We start from the raw sequence: 20097 nt of genomic DNA, 5'->3' as shown, positions 1-20097 counted from the left end.
AATGACTAAAATAAAAACCACAAGAAATAACAAGTGTTGGTGAGGATGTGGAGTAAAAGGAACCCTTATGCACAGTTGGTAGGAACGCAAATTGGTGCAGCCACTATGGAAAACCCTATGGAAATTCCTGAAAAAGTTAAGAACATAATTACTGTATGTATGATCCAGTAATGCCACTGCTGGGTACTTATCAAAAGAAAACAAAAACACTAATTCAAATAGATTATGTGCACCCTTATGTTTACTGCAACATTATTTACAATAACCCAAGATATGGAAGCAACCCCATCAACAGATGAATGGATAAAGAAAATATGGTATGAAAAAAAAAAGAAGATGTGGGGTATGTGTGTATATATACATACATTGCATATAATGTGTATACAATATATACATATGTATACACATATTCATATAATGGAATATTACTCAACCATAACAAAAACAAAATCTTGTCATCTGCAACAACATGGATGGATCTAGAGGGTATAATGCTAAGTGAAAGAAGTCAGAGAAAGAAAAATACCATATGATTTTACTTATGTGCAATTTAAGAAACAAAACAAATGAACAAAAAAAGAAAAAAAAAGAGACAAACAAAAAACCATATTCTTGAATATACAGAGAACAAACTGGTGGCTTCCAGAGGGGAGGGATGAAAATAATGAAAGGGATCAAGAGTACACTTAACATGAGCGCTGAAAAATATATCAAATTGTTGAATCATTATATCGTACACCTAAAACTGATATAATACTGTATGTTAATTATATTTCAATTTTTAAAAAGCATCAACTGGAAATTCTAGAACTGACAAAGCACAATACCTGAAATAAAAAAAAAATGAAGCAAACTAGCTTTACTCTCTTTCTTTACAAGCTTCCCTCATAAAACAAAACACTACATCTTACAAAGTAAAGAGATATTTTAGAGATACACAGATGACATGTGAATTAAGGCTTAGGAAAAACTGCCTTGATTATCATATTCTCTTCTCTGAAGACACCAAGGATTATTTTATTAATCTGATTTAGTTAAAATTTTTAAAGATTTAGTGCCTACTAATTTTAGGACAAACACTGTCATAAAACTTAGGACCTATTATTTTCCTTCATTGCAGTTTTAAGGATATTATAGTTCTGGTCAACCTGCAGGAAGTTATTAACTGGCAGATATAGATATCATTTGTTAGGCCCATACAGTTTTCAAATTTGAATTTGTGGCTGATACTTTCAAAATAACAGTTTTCCCATTAAAGTGTGGATTTTGGCTCTCATTCCCACAGTAACCATTATCTAGAGCTGAGCAGTGGCCAACCTTTTTTATACGGGGTGCGTCTTTTCAGTTTGTCCATGGGCTTTTTCTGTCCATGTAGAATTGTCATTTATTTAACAGCTTTGTACATAGTTAGGCTTGTAATTCTTGAATTCCTCTGGTTGGGAGTCAAAGCCCCCATCATTTCAATCTACTCTACTTTTCTAAATTTCTCTCTTGTCACATAGCCACAATATTCAACCCTGAGGCTAAAGCCATGTCAAATTATTCTCTCACTTCCAAACACAACACATACTTTCCAGTTTCCATGCTTTTATCCAAGTTCCTCACTTAAGGCCTAATCTATGAGACTTTGTAGTTCTCAGAGACAAAACACCTTCTGTGTAGCATTTATTGTATGTTACACACATTATCAAACCCAGGTCCCTGGATTTAAAAAAGGGAGAAACCTTGTACTTTTGGAAGGACTATTACATACCAGGTACTATTCTAGATGTCTTCATTCAATAACCACATCAACCCTGATTACAGGGTTATAAATTACAGATTAATTTATCTGTAATTTATAGGTGCAGCAATGAAGCTCAGGAAGGTTGACTGCATGGCTAGCAGATGATTGAGCAGGAATTCAAATCTCAAGAGCCTGGTCTTCCTGTAACCTTCTCTTTTAATGATTATAAAACCTGTAAATTTTATCTACCAGACTTAATATATAAATACGAAAAGAGAGGACTGTTTACCATCAAACTCAATATTTCACCAAGGACTGTCATGAAATAGGAAATTTGTATATTTATGATCACATTTGATTATGCATCTTTCTTGTGCTTTGTGTCATTTTATTGACCTTATTATATCTTAGCCCATTCACACTTAACTTCTTCCACCTACTTTCCATGAGAGTGATGAAGGCTGGTATATATTCCACAGGGAAGAGAGAGGTGGGTAGTTCTCTGAAAAATGCCTTCAACATTACTGCAGCTTCTCTATGGCACATTCTGTCCCATTTAAATTTATCAGCATTAAACTTGGCATCCAGTTCTTCCCGGTATTGCTGAAAATCAAGAAAAACAGTCAATATTCAAGGGGTTTTAAGCACCTGATCCCCTCTCTTTCCCTTTTGAAAACTGTCATTACATAAACTATTTTTGTAAATAGATTGAAAAGCCATTATCTACCAAGCCTAACTTTTTCAACATAATTAAAGAACTGAAATAGCTATTTCTGAATGATTTTTTCTAAAGCCTTTTAAGAATAACGTTAATTTTGAAATAGTCTACTTATTCTACAGAACTATAAAATTCTTTACTCAGATCATAGTTTCGTTTCTGTGGTTTTGGCAGACTACCACCCATCCCCACCGGATAAATGTACTGATTTGACAAAAGCCTCCACTTCCCTTTTTTCTCGTGATTTCTTCCTTCTGCCATCCTGTCATCTACTTCTAAATTAGATTGAGAATGTAGGCCTCTCAGCTAGTTCTCATACAGAATGAAAAGTATCCCAGTAAAGGAACTCTGACCTCACGGCAACATGCAGACCAATGACATCTTCCTGGAGCAGTTATAGCAAAGTGTTATGCCAAGAGGTACACATGTCTTCCACATGTTTGCATGCTTGCCCAATCCTTCCTAAGACTTGGAACACTGCGTAAATACTTTTAAAAAATCACTAAGCCTCCATAAGTTTTAGTTGGGTTATACAGTTCACATTATTGATTCACTTGATGACCAGTGCCACCATTCTCCAGGTTTCTTTTTCAAAGTCAAACTCATTTTCTACCACTTCCTTGAACTGCATACAGAGTTTACCTATTAATAGCAGGTAGTTGCCATAGTTCTCTAACTGACACTAACTACTCTGAAAACTCTCAGTGTCTTTGAGGCATCTGTTTTATCCTCATGAGTGGCCTAATTTTTCCAGCCTTAAGTCACACACAGAATCAGTCTGCACATCTGACCTTTCCCCACCATGCTGCAGCTCATTAACCAGCTTCTTGTCCTTGAGAAGCTCTCAATCTAATAAGAATAATACAGCAAATCAAGGAAATCCTTTGCTGATAAATACACTTTGTAAAACATTGAAGCATACATATAAAGTGCTTCCTAGGATAAAAGAAGTAGAGCACAGTCTGGAATCTGATGAGAGAAGGATGCGTGAGATCCATTCCCTGCCCCCTAGACATCTTGCAGTTTAGTGAATGGGACTATCTTATGAACTCATGATGCTAACTCCAGTCACATATTGGACGCTATGTAGCCAGGAAAAAGAATCCAACTCTGCTCAGGCCAAGTCTTGAGTCTGTGAGTAACCGTCAGGGGAAGAGGAAATAGAAGGGTACTCCAGACAGGAGAAAGTGCTCCAGCAGTGATACACATGCAAGGAAACCCACTGGGTCTGGGGAACTCAAATTAGTTTAGTGTTGCTAGGGCATAGACCAGAGCCAACCCCCAGGGGACTGAACTTCATTCCATGGGCTGTGAGGCAACATGGAACGTGTCCAAGCAGGAGAACAAGGTGAGATTTATTTTTTCTGACAGCCAGATGGGAAAGCGATTTGGAAGAGAGTCTGCTATCGATTGAAGAAGACGAGAGGCAAGGAGACCAGCTACTGGGCCATGGCACTATTTCTGGAAAATCGAGGACTAACCTCGATAAGCAGCTATAAGGCAAAAAGGAGAGGTAGCATCGAGAAATGCCTGAGAGAGAAAACTTGACTGACTGCTAGCTGGGGTCACGGGGAGATGGAGGTGTTGTTAGCAGGAAGTACAGGGAAAACAGCAGACGTCTTCCATCCATGGACTGGTGCCACAAAGCAAAAGGGAAACTGTTTTCAAGGAGGCAGGAAGCCCCAGCAAGAGCAGAATAAATCAAACTCATCGCCCACATCCCTCTGCTGTAGGAATTTGTCTGAAACTCAATGTGACCACCATTCTAACTCACCAGTGGATCTCTGTTGCTTAACAGGCAACATAGCTCCAGCACCAAGAGCAGGCTCTATGACCAGATTCTTTAGGTTTTTATCCCAATTCCACAACTGACAAGTTCTCAGGCCTGTCCCCCAAGTTTTTCACTGTGCAAGAGGGATATTAAAATGACTTCACAGAGATTAAATCAGACAATACAATGTAAAGCTCAGTGAGGAGAGACCACCACACAGTAAGCTCTCAATAAATGCTGGCTGCTTCTAACATCTTCCTCCCCCTGGTCTATAATAATCTCTAGGATTATTACTATGGGAAATCCATGCCTATGTGCTTATTTGGGTAATAGTATCTCTTCATCTTGTCTGGAAGGCCAGGATAAAACAAAACTGAGAGAGATCGTCCTCTCTTCCTTTTGACCATAGCAAACTGAGGGACACAGGAGCAGAGCGGACATTTCCATGGTGGTCCTAAACATGACACCATACACCCAGTGTTGAATTTAGCTTGCCAAAGACAGGAAAGGAAGCATTTACAGGTTAAGGAAGACGTGTCTTCTGTCCGATGTTAATGAGAACTCTAGGCAGGGGTCAGATGCCACATCCTTAAGTCTGCTCTGAGCAAATATATAACCTGCTTCCATTTAGGAGGTAGTTTTATAAAAATGCAAATGACCCACCTTCAGCTTCAGAAACCAGTTCAAGAAGGGAAACCAGCAGGCCAGGTAACATAATTGTGAAACATTTAAAGCAGCCTCAGAATAACTGAAACTAGACAAAAAAAAAAAATCCTTGCATGTCAAACAGCCTGCCTTCTTCCATAAAATGTATTCCCCAGTGTTTGGCTCAAATTTCTGTCATTTTTGGAGAAGAAAATCAGTGGAAACACCAAAGCATTAAATTGGTTCCAAATGATCAGAGCCCTCGAATACAGGAATGGGCTCCGATACCGTGTTTCCTGTGCAGTCAAAGCTAGCAGCTTCCCCACAGGGCTGTGCCCCCGTTAGTCTCACCAGGCCTCAAAAGTACAAGATTGTTCATAATCATACATTAGTGTTAGCGTCATGCATTTGGCACAATTGGAGGATAATTAGAATGGAGTTTTTTTTTTTTTAACTATCTTTCCCCAAGCACATTCCTAGAAAAAAATAGTCTAACAGAAGAACTTACAAAAGTGGTTTAAAGTTTGAACAAAGAAGAGAAATAAAGACCCCTTTAATATATCAAGTTACAATGTCTTTCTAACTATGATATTCCCTCGTTTCTGTTTGCTGGCCCAGATTTCTCTCACACTGGTTTTCCTGGAGCTCAAACCATGAAAACATCTGGATTACATTTTCAGACTAATAAGAGATGGAATAAATAGGCTGAAACTACATAAAACCGATTAGGGGGGAAAAGGGACTTTTCCCAAAATGTGGTTCAAGAATACATGTGCCTGTAAGAACATTCTGAAAGAATTATTAGCCTAGGGTAAGCATTTTTCAGTCAAAGATTAGCTAAAGTAACTTCTGCTATGGAGTCAAACTTCATGCACACAACAAATATTGTCTCCTTTTGATTATTTTGAGAAAGAGTTTTAAATAATCTCCATTATGTTATACACACACACACACACACACACACACACACGAGCCAGGAAGAATCTGTAAATACCACTTCCCAATGATAAGTTTAGAAGAATGAAGTCTAATTGTGCCTAAGAAATTTGTTTCTCTGGCTTCATTTCTTCATTTTGGTTCTCTGACTCTATAGATATGACAACTTTCATCCTCTGATTCAGGGTACATATAGCCACTGTAGCAATGAGAATCTAAGACAAAAAGCAGACTCAATTCAGAAAGAATAAATCTTGAGGAAACATTAGGAATTTTCTTGCCTTTCAGCATCTAGCAATCTCCACTCCCAGGGAAGTAACAATTCTCCAAATACCCCGACCCCTTCTGTCATTGGCAAAGTGGTGTACTGCTCAGATCTCCCTCATAAAATGAATTATCTGCATAAAATAATTGGTGATTCCTGGCACCAACTCTGCTAGCAGTTAGCACTGCTCATCTGCCTCATCCCCTTCTTTACAAGATGCTGGGGCAGTGACTGAGTGCATTGTGGAAGCTGATTCCTGGCACCTCTGCCTGGTGAGGGGGTGCTCTGAAGGGCAGGCAGGGCCAGCATCAGCCCTGCATCTGCTGTGAGGCACAGCCTTACCAGCCTGGCTTCTTCCTTTGCACCCTTCAGAAACACTGACTCTTCTACTCCTGACTCCATCTCAGAATCTGCCTTCTACAGCTTCCAATAGACACAGCCTATTTCTCAGTTTCTACTTACCAAAACATCTCATCACACTTCTAAATAAAAACCCTGAGATTTCTGATACAAATAGAATTTCCCAAGACATGTACCAAAATGAATTAATGAAGAAATGCTCTTCTACCTCTACACGTTGCAACTAAGTTAATTTTCCCCTCATCTCGAGACTTCTTTTTTCAGACTGATTATTTAAAACTGCTCAGGTTCTCACATCTACCAGCCAGGGAGATCCAAGGGCAGAGTGGGACTCTTCAGTGTGATGCCCCCTCCGCCCCCCTCCCCCCGGTGAAAAAGTGGGATATCTTACTGGAAAGTTATTTATTTATTTAAAGATTTTACTTATTTATTCATGAGAGACACACACAGAGAGAGAGAGAGAGAGAGGCAGAGATACAGGCAGAGGGAGAAGCAGGCTCCATGCAGGGAACCTGACATGGGACTCGATCCCAGGACTCCAAGATCATGCCCTGGGCCAAAGGCAGGCGCCAAACCGCTGAGCCACCCAGGGATCCCCTCTTACTGGAAATTTATGAGAAAAGTTTTTCTTTTTACTGATTCTCTCCTTTATGGCACTGTGGAGTTTGCTACTACATAGAAGTAGGAAGACTAAGTAAAAGGACTCACATTACACAGGTGGTTTTATATGTAGAAATTAACTTTACCTTATATGCAACTAGGCTTTAGAACTGCTGAGTGATTATTCTAGTGGTAACATCATTCCTACATATTTTTATAAGGACTTTCATTAAAAAGACATCCAAAGAATGTTTCTAAGTTTAAAGCAACTGATAATGAGGAGCACCCAGGTGGCTCAGTCAATTAAGCTTTGGACTCTTGATTTCAGCTCAGGTCATGAACTCAGGATCGTGAGATCGAGCCCCGAATAGGGCTCTGCACTGGGTGTAAAGCCTACTTAAAATTCTCTCTCCCTCTCCTTTTGCCCCTCTCTTCCCGCTCTAAACAAACAAAAAAAAAAGTACATAAAAAAATATGAAGCAACCGATAATGGAAATGAGGGCTCACGTAATATTGGCTTGGCAAATTCCATGACTGGGAAGAACATAGCAAACTAAAGTGTTTAACCCAGAAAACAGTGATGGAATATTTCAACTTTTCGAAACTAAAGATAAGAAGCAGTCTTTCACGGTGAGCTGGTGTGTTCTTGCACTGATGCTGTTTTTTTATTGTTGTTGTTTTAAAAGGATATACAACTCAGGATCACAGAACAACATTTAATCATAGGCATCCAGAACACGAGATAGGGTCAAGTGGTCCTATCAGCAGCAACAAAAAAGGACTTGATCCCTGGGTCCTGTGTAAACTGGGTCTAGTTAGCCTAGATCTCCCACTAGAAAGAGAGAAAATGTTCAGTACCTTGACTTTGGCAGTACATCCTGAAAGTCGAAAAATTCCTTCAGATTCCAGGCCTGACTCCTCAACTTTCTCAAAAAACTAGAAAGCAATGATACATTATAAAAATAAATACCTCCATACAATTACAAACATCTGAAATGACAATGATGGTGACAACAATCAATAAATTACCAAGCATATGTGTACGTTCCTGGTATTTGAATGTTCCCAACTGCCTCCAAGGTCAACAACAGTTTCTAATTTGCAAATGAAAGGAGACTGAGAACTGTTCTATCAATTCCCAGGATCAACCTCAAAAGTAAGGGCACTGTCTCTCAAGTTTGTGTTCTTGACCACTAGAGTACACCACCACTTGACTAAGTTAAGATCTGATTACTATGTATCTTTTTCTGCAGATGGAACAACAGGAAAAGATTCTAAATTTACTATTATTAGAACCATTTCAGCTGAGAGACTATAGGAATTCTAGAAATATGATCAAGAAGGCAGAAACTATAAAGGTTTATATGCCTCCTGAGTTCCCATGGTGGTATGATGATGATGATGATGATAATGGTGATTGATGATGATGGTGATGATGTTGTTAACGTAGTAATAACACAATCTGACATTTATTGTGCACTTATTGTGTCAGATGCCCCTTTCTCAGCACTTTGCCATGCATTCATCTAATCTTCACATTAATCCTACAAGGCAGGTGCTAATCGCATCCCCATCCAAATACTGAGAAGACTAAGGCATGGAGAGGGTAAGTGACTTGCCTGTGTTCACATGGCAAGGGGGGGCTCAAGTCCTCCTCTTCAAGAGGACTACTCCTCTTGAAGTCTTTAATTCCTCTTCAAGAAATGGGGGTAACTGAACTAAGGTAGTTCTTACAGGTAGGGAGATAAATGGATATTTAGGCTAAGGAAATATGTCCACAGAAAAAGACTCTCCCATAGGAGTGGAAGAATTAATACCTTAAGCTGTCTTCAATGAGGAATACTTGATATCAAGAGTAATAATAGCTAACATGTATGGAGTTGCTAAGATGATATAAATCTAGATTTAGTTGAACTAGCATTTACCATGCACTTTCCATTTGCTAAATTCCATGCTAGGTTTTTGCAGCTACATAATAATATAAATCCAAGTGTTGAATCGCCTCAGTCTTCGATTGTTATGCATTATCTTCAAACTCTATCCTTTATAGAGAGGACAGAGGTAGTGATTCTAGTTCTAATTCAAGAAAGGAAAAGAAAATCTTCATGTCACCACCATAGGCTGGGCTCGCCTTTGCCCTTCCTCCTAGCTGGCTGTGGGCTCAAGGGTAAGGTATCTCACTCTCCTCCTTAGTAACCTCATCAGTAGAAGGGAAATGATCACACAACCTCCTCAAGCTGCTAAGTGCTGACTACCCATGCTAGGGTATGGATGGCACTTACTCAGGGAAGGAACCCTATAGATGCCCCTGTGCACACTGGCATGTCACCAGCACCCTCTGGCTCTTTCATTGGCATTTTCTATCTCCATCAGCAGCAACCAATCACCTGACTTGAGAAGTATCTCAGTCTCCGGCACTGGCAGCAAAGTTTAGGGAGTACACAGTAAAGAACCATAGCATTGTTACTGTGAATAAGGTAAGTATATGTTTCCTCAGTCAATATTTTTCTAAATTACTTAAAAACTCAATTTAAAATGCAACAAGCTTTGTGTTTAGGGGTTGGGATTTTAAATGTGCCACTGGATGTCACTGTTGAATAAATGCATACTTGAGTAAACCAGTGTAAATTGTTGGCTATAAAAACATGACTTAAAAAAAAAAAACATGACTTAAAATCAAATCAGCTATTGAGTGATTGAGTGATGATGGTCACAGATACTGACAGATGATAATTGAGATAATATCATTTTTAAAACCCCCTTCCACCAAACTTATTCTTTATCTAAACATATTTCATCTTCCTAGTGATACCTGAAAAACCACCAGAAAAATGGATTTTAGGCTTTATTAAGCTTTGTTAGCCAAATTCATTTGAATGATTACACATATACATTTAAAAACACCCAACCTGTGATAGAGCTAGGCAAATACCTATATAATCAGTAAATGTACAGCTGATAATTAATGGTCATCTTGTATTCTGCAGGGAATAATCAAATACAAACACAAACATGTAACGCACATAAGTAACCTTTAGAAAACACTGGAAAAAATATAACAGAAGGAAGCCATACAACAGAGCATCTGTGTTCATCACCTGATGCTTTACTGTCAGACCGTGTAATAGGCTCTAAAAGTTTGCAGCAAGGCAAACTGGTTACAAGTACTGTGGGATGCTATGGGGATGCAAGAAGAAAGCTGAAAATCACCCAGGGCCTGAGTCCTAAGAGAGCTTCAGTGTCTTTAAATATATAAGAAAATTCATTAGCAGGTTTACAACTCCAAACTGCAGGCAGGAGGCTTTAGTTTTTCCTCAGTCATTTACACTCCACTCACTTTTTGTAACACCAATGGGACCTTCACTCCAGGGTCTTTCTTTCGGTCATTGTCCAATAGAACTGTAAGTGGAACTCCAAAAATACCATTGTCTTCGTTGTAAAATGGGCAAGAAAGAAAGAAAAAAGAATCAGCAAAGCACTAACTTATTCCAGTGTATCAAAGAGCTAAAATCAGAAGAAACCTGTCTTAACCACCTCGTCCTTTTACTTTCTCAGTTTTGTTTCTTTTCAGCTGGATTCCAAAGGCATCGAAAAAGGCAGTCAATTCAATCAGGGAGAGATGGCGGATTTTTTTCATATCTTCGGCAGACAGATCTCCTGCTTCAGTTAGGCCGAATCTGGTTTTCTGGACAATAAATTTCTAAAATACATATTGAAGATATTTATTTTTCACGGCAAAGGAAAATTATTATTCCCTCATTCAAATACCACCTGGACATTCTAAATCTGAATAGCAAAACATGTTGCTTATAAAAAATCTCCGAGGAGCAAGTTGCATCACAGAAAGATTATGAATGATTTCAGAACGTTTGCAGAACACTCCTGTGCTAAATTAGAAACAAAAGAGTGATCTGGAATGTACTATAACACTGTCGTCACAACCATGAAAATGTCCTTCTTCTAAGAAACATCCTGTGTTGTTAACTGACGCCCCAGGCACCACATGGAATGTACCTACCATGGGCATACATGACATGCACACAAGGCCCAATAGCTAAGTGCTCCCAGAAGAGCTTCTGACATATCTTTTCAGGGGTTGGGGGCTCTTAGTCCTTGAATCAGGTATGATCTATTCTCTTCTGCATATTCTAAAAGACTAATCTCCCCCACTGAATGTGATTGCACATTTCTGCTGAAACAGCACAGTTATTCTACCTTAAAAATCAAATTCAGATATAAAAGTCCAAGCATTTCTAAAAAAGATAAAGATATAGAAAGTACCACATCATCCTACTATCATTTCAGACAATGACATTGCTATATTCTCCATATCCACAATAGGAAACAAAAATACAATAAAATGATAACAGGGCAGCCCGGGTGGCTCAGTGGTTTAGCGCCACCTTCAGCCCGGGGCGTGATCCTGGAGACCTGGGATTGAGTCCCACATCAGGCTCCCTGCATGATGTCTCTGCCTCTCTCTCTGTGTCTCTAATAGATGAATAAAATCTTTTAAAAAAATAAAATGATAACAATAAAACCCTTCAACAATCCAGAAATACTGTGAAGACTATAACAAGTAACAAAGCACAAGTATGCTTTGCTCTAAAAAATCCTGGTATTGAATAAAATTGCCAAGGCAGAAAAATTCCAGTTGTTTCAATTATAAAGCTTTATACATTCTCTATAGGAGTTCCCTCAGTTAGAGCTTTCTTGAGGTTTTTAAATCATCTACTCATTCAATCATTCATTCATTTAGTCAGCAATTACTCCTGGGAGCCTCAAGTATTTTAAAAGTGAAACAACAAAATGTAGAATGTGGTTTGGGGCATATCTTATCTTATAAAAAACTTAGTTGTTTTACCTTCTTTCTGAGACCAAAACCTCACATAACAGTAATACATAGCAACAACGACAGAGATAAGAACCACAATCATTCACTGAGTAATTACCACTTGCTAAATCTCACAGAAAGTTCTTCACAGAAGGCCAACCTGCACCCCAGGTGACCCAAATCTCAGGAGGGGACAGCGGATGAGGGAGCTGGGGGCCAGCATCCTCTCTTGGATGACTCTCTCTAAAGATTGGGAGGGATGCCCCTAAAACCAGAGTCCCATTGGATTCCCTCTTTTGCCCCAGAATACTTCTGTGCCCTCCAACATAGAGGCTGCTCAGGGACCAGGAGAAGTTTTGGAGTTTGACATACGTAGGTTTAAATCCTGTTTCAGCCTCCTACTTGCTTTGGGGCTTTGGATCAATTACTCAGCTTCTTTGAGCCTCAGTTTATTTAGCTGTAAAATGGGAGCAGTCACAGGGTGATTACAACAAGGATACCTAGTATAGCACTAGGTTGGTAGAAAGTACTCAGAAAGCCATACAGTTCTTGCCCTGCCCTCTTGTTCCCCTCCATCACGGGACTGTTGTCTGGGAATGGTCCAGGCTGCCTAGGCAAAGACAGCCATTTTTTATATGACTCATTCCCTTAGCCCTGAATCTGCCTGAGCCCTGCTGGTCATCATGCCTCCAGCTCTGATCAGCACATAATATTCAGGGCTCTATATCATGAACTCTTCACAAATGCATTTACTGAGCAGCCAACAGATCAGTGTAATATAGTTCTTTAGTGGGCTTTCAGGATATAATATCCTGGATATAAAGATATAGATATATAGATATATACATACACACTCTGAGACTTTCAGGATAATGAAGTATATAGCTCTACTTGCCTATTTTGTAATAATATTATAAATTCTTGAGTCTATTTGATAAATTTTTAGTGCCTGTCCTGCAAGTACTCACTTCTTATTTTAATGACTGTGACTTTTTGCAGTAGCCCCTCTGATATGTGACTTCTAGAGGCATAAGCTAGTATATAGTTAGAATCTGCATTAACCTATAAGTAAGGATATAAAGCACATGAAAGCACACATTCAGGAAATCCTGTTTCCTCTGTAAAACAGTATTAAAGTATATACCTTTAGAACTCTTCCTCAACTCAGTACTGCCAGGTACAGCTAGGTAGGCTGTGCAATGCACAACCATGATGCCCTGGTGTTATGCAACACTAATGCCTGCCCTCTTCCTCCACACATACATATTAAAAAAAAAAATCCTAGTTTGTCCCATAGAAAAGTCAGAGGAAGTTATGGGGATAATCATGAAAAGTTTTACGTACAGTTAAAGCGTAGTCTTCTTTCTTAAAATCTGACTTCTTAAATTTATTTCTTTTTGGAATCTCTGTAACCATTTCTGAATAAGATACTTCAAAGGACAGCTCTTCAGTTTCTGGTACAATGTTTTTTTCCAGATAATTGTCATCTAAAAAAAAGGATATATAATATTTTATATGCCAAATCAACATCATGTACTATAAAATAAGCACAAAGTATAAGCATGTTAGAATGTTTACATCCAAGGAATAGCATTGGACTCACCCAGGCAATTTCAGTTAAGCAATAATGTGAGGTCACTGGACTTCCGTATGAATGAATTTCTATAATAACTATCCAAACAAACTTTCTATTTCATCTGATATCTTTAATCTTAGATTTTTTTCTCATGAAAGGCAATGAGGATTACTTGATGAAAGCCCACAAATGATGTATTTCTTCTATATGTTCTTATGATATTACAGTTAAGTCCACCTAAACCCAATGTCCCTGTTCCTAGGGAAGCAGAAGCTTAAGGCAGAGGGAGAAGGAGCAAAAACTCCCCCAGAATTCCTGCCTAAAATCACTTCTCTTGTTTTTTTCTCCCAAACTGTGGGATGTTTGTCTCTTAGAATGTGTTGGAATTCAATCTGGACTTCAGTGTTAGGTTTGTTAAGGTAAATTGATCCAAATTCTTATGATTTGATTTGGTTACCTGACCTAGCATGATATTCATTAACAAAGAGCCAAATGGTGACAAGAAATGTCCCACATCAATGTTCTCCATGAGGTAGTTTGAAATTAAGATTCCTTGATCAAAAACAAATGAATCCAGAAATCATTTGAGTAATCCTAAACTCTGATTTCTGACTAAGATTTGGTTTGCCACCATTTCTCATCACCTGGAAAAACTGTTCATATGCGTTTAAAAAAACAAAACAAAACAAAAACTTGACTACAAAAAAGAGAACTCATCTAAAGGAAAACCAAACACTGGGAGGAGGGGCAAGATGGCAGAAGAGTAGGGTCCCCAAGTCACCTGTCCCCACCAAATTACCTAGATAACCTTCAAATCATCCTGAAAATCTACGAATTCGGCCTGAGACTTAAAGAGAGAACAGCTGGAACGCTGCAGTGAGAAGAGTCCGCGCTTCTATCAAGGTAGGAAGACGGGGAAAAAGAAATAAAGACACAAAAGGCCTCCGAGGGGGAGGGGCCCGCGAGGAGCCGGGCTGAGGCCAGGGCGAGTGTCCCCAGGACAGGAGAGCCCCGTCCCGGAGAAGCAGGAGCTGCACCAACCTTCCCGGGCGGAAAGGGGCGCGCAGGGAGTTAGAGCAGGACCCCAGGAAGGCGGGGATGCCCTCGGGCTCCCGGGGACACTAACAGACACCTGCGCCCCGGGAGAGTGCGCCGAGCTCCCTAAGGGCTGCAGCGCGCACGGCGGGCCCGGAGCAGCTCGGAGGGGCTCGGGCGGCGGCTCCGTGGAGGGGGCTGCGGGGCGGGAGCAGCTCGGAGAGGCTCGGGCCGAGGCTCCGCACGAAGGGGCTGCGCGAATCCAACAGCACAAGCCCGGGAGCACAGGGCGCCGGGACACAGCCCAGGATCCGGCCTCCCCGCGGGACAGGCAGAGGCCAGGAGGGCCCAGGACAGCAAGGACGCTCCTGCCCCAGCTGAGCAGATCAACGACCCCGCCCCGGAGCCTCCAGGCCCTGTAGACGGAGAGGTCCGTAGTTACTATGGGAGCTGACTCCAGGGCTCCAGAGCTGGCCGCGGCCACTGTGGCTGTTCCTCCTGGGGCCTCACGGGGCAAACAACCCCCACTAAGCCCTGCACCAGGCAGGGGCAGAGCAGCTCCCCCAAGTGCTAACACCTGGAAATCAGCACAACAGGCCCCTCCCTCAGAAGACCAGCTAGACGGACCAGTTCCAGGGGAAGTCAAGGGACTTAAAAGTATACAGAATCAGAAGATACTCCCCCGTGGTTTTTTTTTTTTCCTTTTTGATTTCTGTTTGCTTCCCCCACCCTTTTTCCCCTTTCTTTCTTTTTCTTTTTCTTCTCTTTTTCCTTTTTTTCTTCCTTTTTTTTTTCTTTTCTTTCCTTCTTTCTCTCCTCTCTTTTTCTCCTTTTCCCAATACAACTCGTTTTTGGCCATTCTGCACTGAGCAAAATGACTAGAAGGAAAACCTCACCTCAAAAGAAAGAATCAGAAACAGTCCTCTCTCCCACAGTTACAAAATCTGGATTACAATTCAATGTCAGAAAGCCAATTCAGAAGCACTATTATACAGCTACTGGTGGCTCTAGAAAAAAGCATAAAGGACTCAAGAGACTTCATGACTGCAGAATTTAGATCTAATCAGGCAGAAATTAAAAATCAATTGAATGAGATGCCAAAACTAGAAGTCCTAACGACGAGGGTTAATGAGGTGGAAGAACGAATGAGTGACATAGAAGACAAGTTGATGGCAAAGAGGGAAACTGAGGAAAAAAGAGACAAACAATTAAAAGACCATGAAGAGAGATTAAGGGAAATAAACGACAGCCTGAGGAAGAAAAACCTACATTTAATTGGGGTTCCCGAGGGCACCGAACGGGACAGAGGGCCAGAATATGTATTTGAACAAATCCTAGCTGAAAACTTTCCCAATATGGGAAGGGAAACAGGCATTCAGATCCAGGAAATAGAGAGATCCCCCCCTAAAATCAATAAAAACCGTTCAACACCTCGACATTTAATAGTGAAGCTTGCAAATTCCAAAGATAAAGAGAAGATCCTTAAAGCAGCAAGAGACAAGAAATCCCTGACTTTTATGGGGAGGAGTATTAGGGTAACAGCAGACCTCTCCACAGAGACCTGGCAGGCCAGAAAGGGCTAGCAGGATATATTCAGGGTCCTAAATGAGAAGAACATGCAACCAAGAATACTTTATCCAGCAAGGCTCTCATTCAAAATGGAAGGAGAGATAAAGAGCTTCCAAGACAGGCAGGAACTGAAAGAATATGTAACCTCCAAACCAGCTCTGCAAGAAATTTTAAGGGGGACTCTTAAAATTCCCCTTTAAGAAGAAGTCCAGTGGAACAATCCACAAAAACAAGGACTGAATAGATATCATGATGACACTAAACTCATATCATTCAATAGTAACTCTGAACGTGAACGGGCTTAATGACCCCATCAAAAGGCACAGGGTTTCAGACTTGATAAAAAAGCAGGACCCATCTATTTGCTGTCTACAAGAGACTCATTTTAGACAGAAGGACACCTACAGCCTGAAAATAAAAGGTTGGAGAACCACTGACCATTCGAATGGTCCTCAAAAGAAAGCAGGGGTAGCCATCCTCATATCAGATAAACTAAAAATTTACCCCGAAGACTGTAGTAAGAGATGAAGAGGGACACTATACCATACTTAAAGGATCTATCCAACAAGGGGACTTAACAATCCTCAATATATATGCCCCAAATGTGGGAGCTGCCAAGTATATCAATCAATTAATAACCAAAGTTAAGACATACTTAGATAATAATACACTTATACTTGGTGACTTCAATCTAGTGCTTTCTATACTCGATAGGTCTTCTAAACACAACATCTCCAAAGAAACAAGAGTTTAAATGATACACTGGACCAGATGGATTTCACAGATATCTACAGAACTTTACATCCAAACTCAACTGAATACACATTCTTCTCAAGTGCACATGAAACCTTCTCCAGAATAGACCACATACTGGGTCACAAATCAGGTCTGACCGATACCAAAAGATTGGGAACGTCCCCTGCATATTCTCAGACAATAATGCCTTGAAATTAGAACTAAATCACAACAAGAAGTTTGGAAGGACTTCAAACACGTGGAGGTTAAGGACCATCTGCTAAAAGATGAAAGGGTCAACCAGGAAATTAAGGAAGAATGAAAAAGATCCATGGAAACTAATGAGAATGAAGATACAACCATTCAAAAACCTTGGGATGCAGCAAAAGCAGTCCTGAGGGGGAAATACATCGCAATAAAAGGATCCATTCAAAAACTGGAAAGAAGTCAAATACAAAAGCTAACCTTACACCTAAAGGAGCTAGAGAAAAAAAAAGCAAATAGATCCTACACCCAGCAGAAGAAGAGAGTTAATAAAGATTTGGGCAGAACGCAACAAAATTGAGACCAGAAGAACTGTGGAACAGATCAACAAAACTAGGAGTTGGTTCTTTGAAATAATTAATAAGATAAACCATTAGCCAGCCTTACTAAAAAGAAGAGAAAGAAGACTCAAAAATTATGAATGAGAAAGGAGAGATCACTACCAACACCAAGGAAATACAAACGATCTTAAAAACATATTATGAACAGCTATACGCCAATAAATTAGGCAATCTAGAAGAAATGGACGCATTCCTGGAAAGCCACAAACTACCAAAACTGGAACAGGAAGAAATAGAAAACCTGAACTGGCCAATAACCAGGGAGGAAATTGAAGCAGTCATCAAAAACCTCCCAAGACACAAAAGTCCAGGGCCAGATGGCTTCCCAGGGGAATTCTACCAAACCTTTAAAGAAACCATACCTATTCTACTAAAGCTGTTTGGAAAGATAGAAGGAGATGGAATACTTCCAAATTCATTCTATGAGGCCAGCATCACCTTAATTCCAAAACCAGACAAAGACCCCACCAAAAAGGAGAATTACAGACCAATATCCCTGATGAACATGGATGCAAAAATTCTCAACAAGATACCAGCCAATAGGATCCAACAGTACATTAAGAAAATTATTCACCATGACCAAGTAGGATTTATTCCCGGGACCCAAGGCTGGTTCAACACTCGTAAAACAATCAATGTGATTCATCATATCAGCAAGAGAAAAACCAAGAACCATATGATCCTCTCATTAGATGCAGAGAAAGCATTTGACAAAATACAGCATCCATTCCTGATCAAAACTCTTCAGAGTGTAGGGATAGAGGGAAATTTCCTCAACATCTTAAAAGCCATCTATGAAAAGCCCACAGCAAATATCATTCTCAATGGGGAAGCACTGGGAGCCTTTCCCCTAAGATCAGGAACAAGACAGGGATATCCACTCTCACCACTGCTATTCAACATGACATTAAAGGCATTCATATTGGCAAAGAAGAAGTCAAACTCTCCTTTTCACTGATGACATGATACTCTACATAGAAAACCCAAAAGCCTCCACCCCAAGATTGCTAGAACTCATACAGCAATTTGATAGCATGGCAGGATACAAAATCAATGCCCAGAAATCAATGGCATTTCTATACACTAACAATGAGACTGAAGAAAGAGAAATTAAGGAGTCAATCCCATTGACAATTGCACCAAAAAGCATAAGATACCTAGGAATAAACCTAACCAAAGAGGTAAAGGATCTATACCCTAAAAACCATAGAACAGTTCTAAAAGAAATTGAGGAAGACACAAAGAGATGGAAAAATATCCCATGCTTATGGATTGGCAGAATTAATATTGTGAAAATGTCAATGTTACCCAGGGCAATTTATAAGTTTAATGCAATCCCTATCAAAATACCATGGACTTTCTTCAGAGAGTTAGAACAAATTATTTTAAGATTTGTGTGGAATCAGAAAAGACCCCGAATAGCCAGGGGAATTTTAAAAAAGAAAACCATATCTGGGGGCATCACAATGCCAGATTTCAGGTTGTACTACAAAGCTGTGGTCATCAAGACAGTGTGGTACTGGCACAAAAACAGACACATAGATCAATGGAACAGAATAGAGAACCCAGAAGTGGACTCTGAACTTTATGGTCAAGTAATATTCGATAAAGGAGGAAAGACTATCCACTGGAAGAAAGACAGTCTCTTCAATAAATGGTGCTGGGAAAATTGGACATCCACACGCAGAAGAATGAAACTAGACCACTCTCTTGCACCATACACAAAGATAAACTCAAAATGGATGAAAGATCTGAATGTGAGACAAGATTCCATCAAAATCCTAGAGGGGAACACAGGCAACACCCTTTTTGAACTCGGCCACAGTAACTTCTTGCAAGATACATCCATGAAGGCAAAAGAAACAAAAGCAAAAATGAACTATTGGGACTTCATCAAGATAAGAAGCTTTTGCACAGCAAAGGATACAGTCAACAAAACTAAAAGACAACCTACAGAATGGAAGAAGATATTTGCAAATGAAGTAACAGATAAAGGGCTAGTTTCCAAGATCTATAAAGAACTTATTAAACTCAACACCATAGAAACAAACAATCCAATCATGAAATGGGGAAAAGACATGAACAGAAATCTCACAGAGGAAGACATAGACATGGCCAACATGCACATGAGAAAATGCTCCGCATCACTTGCCATCAGGGAAATACAAATCAAAACCACAATGAGATACCACCTCACACCAGTGAGAATGGGGAAAATTAACAAGGCAGGAAACAACAAATGTTGGAGAGGATGTGGGGAATCCTCTTACACTGTTGGTGGGAATGAGAACTGGTGCAGCCACTCTGGAAAACTGTGTGGAGGTTCCTCAAAGAGTTAAAAATAGACCTGCCCTACGACCCAGCAATTGCACTGCTGGGGATTTACCCCAAAGATACAGATGCAATGAAATGCCAGGGCACCTGCACCCCGATGTTTCTAGCAGCCATGTCCACAATAGCCAAACTGTGGAAGGAGCCTCGGTGTCCATCGAAAGATGAATGGATCAAGAAGATGTGGTCTATGTATACAATGGAATATTACTCAGCCATTAGAAATGACAAATACCCACCATTTGCTTCGACGTGGATGCAACTGGAGGGTATTATGCTGAGTGAAATAAGTCAATCGGAGAAGGACAAACATTATATGGTCTCATTCATTTGGGGAATATAAATAATAGTGAAAGGGAATATAAGGGAAGGGAGAAGGGTATGGGAAATA

General features: G+C 40.0%; 1 protein-coding gene across 8 annotated transcripts in view; it reads right to left on the bottom strand.

The window, feature by feature from the left end:
* Positions 1–20097, bottom strand: part of ARHGAP28 (Rho GTPase activating protein 28) — a 206169-nt gene that overhangs the window by 34431 nt on the left and 151641 nt on the right. For all 8 annotated transcript variants that reach the window (XM_055324180.1, XM_055324181.1, XM_055324185.1 and 5 more), the window contains 5 exons: positions 13200–13342; positions 10556–10721; positions 10359–10450; positions 7880–7957; positions 2167–2329 (listed from right to left, as the gene is read on the bottom strand). In XM_055324180.1, the coding sequence (XP_055180155.1) occupies positions 2167–2329; positions 7880–7957; positions 10359–10450; positions 10556–10721; positions 13200–13342 (642 nt within the window). The remainder of the gene's footprint in view (positions 1–2166; positions 2330–7879; positions 7958–10358; positions 10451–10555; positions 10722–13199; positions 13343–20097) is intronic.

This window comes from Nyctereutes procyonoides, unplaced genomic scaffold (genome assembly GCF_905146905.1).
Source record: "Nyctereutes procyonoides isolate TBG_1078 unplaced genomic scaffold, NYPRO_anot_genome, whole genome shotgun sequence".
Taxonomy (NCBI): domain Eukaryota; kingdom Metazoa; phylum Chordata; class Mammalia; order Carnivora; family Canidae; genus Nyctereutes; species Nyctereutes procyonoides.
Note: the sequence above shows the minus strand (reverse complement) of the source record. Positions and strands in the feature narration are given on the sequence as shown.